The sequence below is a fragment of the Montipora capricornis genome, chromosome 11 (genome assembly GCF_036669925.1).
Source record: "Montipora capricornis isolate CH-2021 chromosome 11, ASM3666992v2, whole genome shotgun sequence".
In the NCBI taxonomy this organism is placed as follows: Eukaryota; Metazoa; Cnidaria; class Anthozoa; order Scleractinia; family Acroporidae; genus Montipora; species Montipora capricornis.
In genome coordinates, this window is record NC_090893.1 from 37,317,813 (window position 1) to 37,325,312 (window position 7,500).

Here is a 7,500-nt window from a genome sequence, read left to right on the forward strand (position 1 = left end):
CTGTGCTGGCCCAGCGTGTTGGGAAGACATGTAACCTTGAATTATCGTTATATTGTAGACTTGTATGAAGTGGAAGTTTACTCTGCTCAAAGAGGTATAATATTTACGATATAATAACAAGCTTGTAGTTTCACTGGTTTACTTATTTTTGCCCTTCTGCCTTTCTTGATTATAATGTAACTTGGCAAGTTATGCATAATCGATCTTCCGCTTGCAAAATCATTTTTCTCGTAATGCTCACAAGAGTTCTTGTCGTGACTAATTCAGGAAATCAAGTTTTTAAGACGACAGCCTATCATAAAGCTTCGATTAGACAATCGCTATAATTGAATTTAATTGCTTGCATCATGAACTTCATCTGCATCATATTCGACCAGGCCTAAATTACCGTCGTTCGTGGTAAATTATGGTGGTTTGTAGTAGTTCTTAAGCATCTCGGAGCACGAAGACTAAGGGTACGTTCGATCAGTGACCGTATTCTGGAATAGGAATACATGGAATAGACGTTAGAAATCCTTCGTTTTTTATGAGATTCACATTAAAATTGTCAAACACCTGCTAAAATGCTATTTTAAACATACGTTTATTATCCTTGTTGCTTCAAAACGCCAGACATACCGTTTTAAATCATCACTACACGTATTCTTATTCCAGAATAGGTTCAATCAAACGCACCCTATGTTAAAGGGGCTAGGTCACGCGATTTTAGGTAATTTTGTTTAATTTTGTTAATTATGAACTTTAAACGTCAAATTGGCAGAGCAAGAGTCTTTCATTTGCAAAATCACGGCCACACAACAACTGAGAATGATTTTCCAGCTGTGTAAATGACATTTTGATATAGACTGATATAAATTTGAAAAAAGGTGGGCCGACGTTTTTCAAATTTACCCAAATTCAATCCATTTCAATCCTCTCCAGTTTTGTCCATCCATGTCCCTTCTTGGCTTCCCTTTGTTTTGTTAGAGTTCTTCTATAGTTTTGAACAGTTATTTTGATATTTTAGTTAATTCTATGACCATTTGATCAGTGCTGAAATTGCCTAAAATTGCGTGACCTAGCCCCTTTAAAGTGGTACTATGATCAAAAAATCATTTCCATTTTTTCTTCAGATTTTGAAAGCGTGTTCGCTTAACACCTAACTGGCAAAATTTTGAGCTTTGAGTTTTATCCAAAGGCTGTTTATTTTGTGTAAGTTTTAGATTTCATGGTCCGCCATTAATCACGTTCAAAACTGGTCGATTGGACCTCAGAGGGTTGGATCTAGAGAAAATGACGTCATTTACTCACTAGCTTAGAATTTCAGCGTGTAAACACAATTTATTATATATGCAAAACACGGGTTGAAAAGTCTGAAAGCCCGGCAGAAACTCCCGTGCTGCTTATTAATTAGGCCGCATACACACGCATTGCATTCTTAAACTAGTGAGTGTTTGACGTCATTTTCTCCTCGACCCAGCTCTCTCAAGATTTTAAAGTTAGTAATGGCGGACCAATAAATAAGAAAATTCCAGCTAAAATAAACAGGTGTCTTTTTAAAATCGCAACTTAAAACTTGGGTGAGTTAGTGCTCAGTTAACATAGTTTTGAAATCCAAAGGAAAAACAAAATTTTTTTTTGGTCGTAGTACCACTTTAAGGAGGCTGCAAAGGGTTTTTATCTCAGAGCACTCGCGTTTAAGCCATACACTTACAGAAATAAAATTGCGACCTACAATCGCAAAAGCCGGGAAAAAATTTTGTTAGACTTGAGTAATATGTCGAAACTTACCTTGTACACCTTCGTAAGTTTCTTCGCAAATTCTTTTACAATTTTTTTTTCAACCATCTTCCAACGATGTTTTCACAAATAATGCAAGTTCTATTGGGTTAATTTTAGGTAAAAGTTTAATGGAATTTAATTTTCAAAATGGTCTTTAAGGTATATTTCGAAACCGATTTTAAAGGACTTGTGGCAGTGTCGTACTGCTGCCATCATGGCAACAGTCGGGGACTCGTGGACAACCTTTAGAAACTGCCTGAAAAAAGTAGTAGACAAATGTCAAAGTGTTTGTCGTCTAAAAGATCTTTGTAATCCTTTTCCTTTGGAAACCCACTCGTGCCTATGGAAAACCCTTTGGAGCCTCCTTAACGATCGTTGGTGGGAGAACTTGAAAACGGATTCATTACTCTGCTGTTGAGAGGAGTCGTTTTCTTTAAGAAAGAAGAGCGTGTTTTTATATTTCAAGAAAAAGAGATATATGTTTAGCTTAACGCCTTCAAAAACCGAAATTATTATTACCACACAAATGAATAGTTCTCTCCGCGTGCTCTGATTGGCTAACTCGGAGTTGATTATCCAGGTACTATTCCTCTCCGAGTAGCCGGCGTGCGAGATTTGAAATTTCAGACCACATTTTACAAAAATATAGTAGTTTTTTGGTTCGCTTTTTTTTTTGAGCCTGTGTGGTGTATACCAAAACAATTATTCACCTTCTCTTCGGTGACTAGTAGTTAAATATCAGGTGTCTATAAATTTCAAAGTTGTGCTAGTGAGTATCTTCAACACTGAGAGTCGGACAATTCCTTTTTTTTATTTCAACTGGATTTGCTTACAGTTCAAGTCTCTTGTCGCCGAATGAAAAGTCAACTTTTTCCACTGCAGGTCTTCCGGTTCACTATAACCAAGACGACATTTATGCTAATTCTGGATAAATAATTTAGTTGGATCTTGGCTGTAAGCTTTTGCCCATGTATAGTCAGATGGGGTAATGGCACTGCGACTGAACAACGCGGCCAAGAACTTTTATCTGGAAATAAACTCATTGGTTATTAAACTTTTGATGTCATAAACTACACAGCTGTCAAATCCACTCGTCCTGCTAAGATAATCCCTTATTTTTTTAGGCTGTCAGATTCAAGCAATTAGTTGGTTCATTACTGGCGGATTTTCAGATGACGTCTACTCAGCGTCCTCATCCAAATTTGGTTATGGACCTGAACAGTGTCGACTGTACGGAAATGGTGCGTGGTTACCAAGCACCAAAAGAAATGGTAGCGACTTCTTACAAATCAACCTTGGTTATGAGTTCTACATTTGCGCCACAGCAACTCAAGGAAACCCAACTGCTGATCAATGGACAACAAAATACAAGATATATACATCGTTGGACAACATTAACTGGACGACCTACAAAGAGAATGGGACAGAAAAGGTTTGTAATTAACGTTTTAGGGAGATTTGCCAGACTTCTTTAAACAAATTCTAAGGAAAATTTACCACCTGACGAGGAAATTTCATGTCAGATTTGACGCGAAAAACCACAGGTACGCCAAGCTAACAGTGTAATTTGAGGGGCAGCACTAAAGGCCGGAGTCCAGAATCGGGAATCTGAAAACAGGAAATGGAAAACCAGAAACCGGATTCTGGATTCTGGATTCCGGCTTTTAGTGCTGCCGTAATTTGAGCATCACGATCAGTTAAAATTATAAGCGTTTGTATGGGAATTTGAAAACGTGTTTAGGAGTCGAAAATAAAGAACATGAATCGAACAAAGATGACTTCCCTTGTCTTTCCGATATCTTATCAATGTTTTTGTGGCGTACTTTGGCCATTTCAGCGCTATTCCAGTCGGTTCTAGGTTCGCTGTTTTCTCTCTATATATTTATCTTCAAGGTTGGAAACTCCGATGAAGCAGTGGGAAACACCAGCTGCTATAGATTCTTCCATATTCCACCGATACCAAGGATAATAGTGCTGCTACATATTTCAATCGTCATATCAGACAAACTTTCATGGAAAGGAATTGAAAATCGCCGAGATGGGCCAATTTTGCCCTTAGCAACGTGCTTGATTCGGATGTACCGTGCACGAAACCGTTGGAAAACACCTTACCGACCGCGTCCAAGGTTCAAATTTGTTACACACAGGATGGGCGACGAGGCTTTAGTCTCAGTGACAGGTACAACGTGAGGCCCCTCTCGGGAAAGTACTCAGCTGTCACGCACAAACGGGCGAAGCTCAGGGAAATGCTGATGCATGAAAGATGTTTCGAAAACAAAACATAAACATTCAGTTTGTTTACAGTGTATCTGTCACTGACATCGTCGGCCACCCGGTGTGTAAGAAATTTCAGCCTTGGGCCCGGTCGGTGAGGTGTTTTTCAACGGCCGTGCACGGAACTTCGTGGCAGAGCATTGTCGACGGTCCTCGATGGAAGGGAGTCGTTAGATTAGCAAGCCGAAATTCCCGTGCCGCAGCTGTTTTTGTCCGATAGAGAAGGTATTAGTTAGAGGAGGGTTTTAACGTGCACTGGGCTAAATCTGGAGGCGACCTGAGCGTTCGGAGAGAAGTTACGGCTGATTTACTTCGGCGGATATGTGAGACCGCCGCCAGCAAGTAACCAACCTTGGGGAATCATATATAATTATGAGAGAGCAACGGAAGAACTAACACTCCCTAGAATCACGCTGAAACGGCCAGAAATGCTAAGAACATACCGTAAATAAGACAAGGAGGCAAGGTAAGAAATTCTGGTGTATTTTTATTTTAATGCCCTAAATAACGATCGCTAAGGCCCGTTTTAAACGTCGCATTTTACATGTGGCGAATCTAATGCAAATGAGAAAAATCTATTGTTTTCGCTCATTTGCGTTTGATTCGGCACATGTAAAATGCAGTGTTTAAAACGGGCCTAAATTCGCCAGAAAAAAACATATAAATTTTGTGTAACGCAACAACGCCTTCTCCGTGAGCTTGGGGTAATGGTAAAAGTTTCTTTGAATTGCACAGCGTTTTCAAAGATGAAGCCAGGCATTTAGTTTACCTTTTGGCGAATGCTGCAATATTCATTGACCGGGGTTCAAGACCTCCCGCCTCCCGTACCTTGCTCTTCCAGTTCCCGAACCTTTATCTCCCGGCTCCTGCCCTTTTTAGTACTGCTCCCGTCCCCTATAAATTAGGAGATGCAAAACACATCTTGGCCATTTAGCTACGTAATTCTTAAGTGATGACGGTCTCAACTGTTCCAACTTGCAGTTGCAAATAGACCTCTTTACAGTTGTGTAACATTCTCGTCACCAGAGTCTCGGTTCGACCCAAGGCTGTGGGAAACTCTATGTAGGAGAACATGCGCCGTAGGGTTCTTATAGCCAAGAATTGGCTATTTGAAACTTACGGCGCATGCTCACTCCTTGGGCTAACATGAATGCACCAATTAGAGACGCTTTTGATTGTTCTTCACGAAAACTAATGAGAAGACACTTTGTTTCAGGGTTCCCCGGAGATCTTCTCTCCCTCAGTCAAGAGAAGAGCTCTGGAGTCGAGATTGAGTTGTGTGCTTAGTTACCTGGATCCGGTTGTTCGAAAGCCGATTAACTTAATCCAGGATAAGCGTAAACTTTTGTTTCATGTTTTCAACTTTTTGGTGAAAGTTGTTTTGCTTGTTTTTGTTTTTCAAGATTGACTTCCTCTAATGTAAAGTTTTGCCGAATATCAGCGTTGAACAGCATTTGGGCGTAGAGAAATAAACTCCTTGGTTAATTGTTAATCTCGGTATTAGCGATAATCGGCTTTTGAACAACTGGGCCCAGGCCTATAAATGAAAGTGAGGCTGGTGTTGACCTTGTTATGATACAGACCTCCCTCCTTTTCTCATGTTAATGATGTTTTTATCATGCTAATTAGTAAGAATTTGCATAAGAAAAGCACTGAGCTTTCTATCAAAACAAGGTCAACTCCAGCCTCACTTTCATTCATAGGCCAGGTAACTAAACACACAACTGTAAAATGGTCTATTGTCTCGTGTTCTGATAAATACACGTTTCCTGGGGCGGATCCAGGTTTTTACAAAATGGGGTCTGATTAAAGGTGCCGCCGAAGACAGCGCGCCTGTAGGGGAGCCCCTAGGAAATTTTGGAATTTTTAGTCCTCAGAAATGCGATTTCCGGCATTCAGAGGCAAAGTCAGCGTGTATTAATTTCTCCTTTTTTAAAGTTAAAATTCCATATTTTTGCATTAAAATATAACAGAGCTGCGCAAAATGATATACGTCATTTGCCAGCTGGGAGGTCCGTGTAGCGAAAAACTGTGACCGAGGTCTTGAAAATGCTGCCTGAGGCCGCAGGCCGCAGGGAGCTTTTCCAAGGCCGAGATCACAGTTTTTCGCTATAAGGACCGACCCTTAGCTGGTAAATAACGTATTTTCTTTTCTCTCTCTTTTCCTTTCTGAATATAAGTCTGGACTCGCACCGCGTTTGATAGCGAATGCAGTACGCGACTTACAAACTGAAAGTTTCAAAGAGAAACATCTTTATTTGAATTCTATTTTCAGGCCTCTTGTCTACTAAAAATCTGTTTTGGAACACTTACTTTTGTATGTATACGGATTCGGTGTCAAAAAATGGAAATTTAAGGTCATTACGCAAGCTCACGCAACCGCAGGGCTAGGATTCCGCCCGGGTTGGTGGACCCGCTCCCACTGGGCCAATCAGATTGCAGGATTCGCAGAATTCCGCCCGCTCGCGCATTGAGAAAAAATTTAAAAAGTTATGTACTTCGGATCAAATTTTCATTTATAAAACTATGGTAAAAGTATGCTGCTGTTAAACCTCTTTTAAACTTTGTGTTTCATCAAAGACGGGATCCATAAGAAGCATTCTTCGCGGTATCTTTCCGCAAAATGCTGAACTACAGCATCGTAGGTGACGGGCTTTTCCTTGTGACTGGCGTAGTGCAAACAGTCCGCAGCAAGCAGTTAATGTTAGGGAAAATGTCTGGATCACAGGCCTGGTGAAAAAAGAACCAAATTCGCAGCTAACCAGAATATTCAAATACCTGTACTCATTTGTTTCTTAATCAGAAAGCGTTTTAGCTACATTGAAAAACAGCGAATTAGCCTTCTTATTTAAGATGTACTTGTATTTATTTTATATTTTTACAAGTTTATGTCAATAGGTGTTTCAATTTAGGGGGTTCGATCAAACCCCCTGAACACACCCTCCCCCTCCCCCCAGGGCCGCCCCAGCCGGCTTTTAACAATCAGTTCGGGGTTTGTTGGGGTCATAAAATCATAAAAATGTGGAAGTGGGATATGACGAACTTGCAGCGAAATGTCACCACGTAGTGAAATCTTAGTCCGTTCTGATTCACGGTCATAGATCGAATGCATAAATAGGGGCCTCACTAGCCTCGTTTGCTTGGGCAAAATACAAAATAAATGTTTCTTGAGAGTGAGGCTAGTGAGGCTAGTGAGTCTAATTAGCACAGAAACAAAATAACACATTTTTGGCCGCCATTTATGCATTCCGTTTATAAGGAGCAAGCTCCTAAGAAGGTGTTCCATGCACGGACTCCAACCTTTCACTACCACACCGAAAAATACTAAGACCTATTAAAATGGTCTTCGACGACATTTTTATGATGAAGTCGTGTCTGTTTGCCTAGACTTACGAAAAGTCCTTCGTCTCGTGTAGATGGCACGCAGAACGAAGGACTTTTCATACTTAATTGGCGCCAATTTTA

General features: G+C 40.4%; 1 protein-coding gene across 2 annotated transcripts in view; it reads left to right on the plus strand.

Moving 5' to 3' along the window:
- LOC138022858 (uncharacterized) overlaps nt 1-7,500 on the plus strand; it is a 295,342-nt gene that overhangs the window by 247,706 nt on the left and 40,136 nt on the right. For both annotated transcript variants that reach the window (XM_068869847.1, XM_068869846.1), the window contains exons 7-8: nt 1-94; nt 2,886-3,193. The exon at nt 1-94 is cut by the window's left edge and continues 83 nt beyond it. In XM_068869847.1, coding sequence (XP_068725948.1) covers nt 1-94; nt 2,886-3,193 — 402 coding nt within the window. The remainder of the gene's footprint in view (nt 95-2,885; nt 3,194-7,500) is intronic.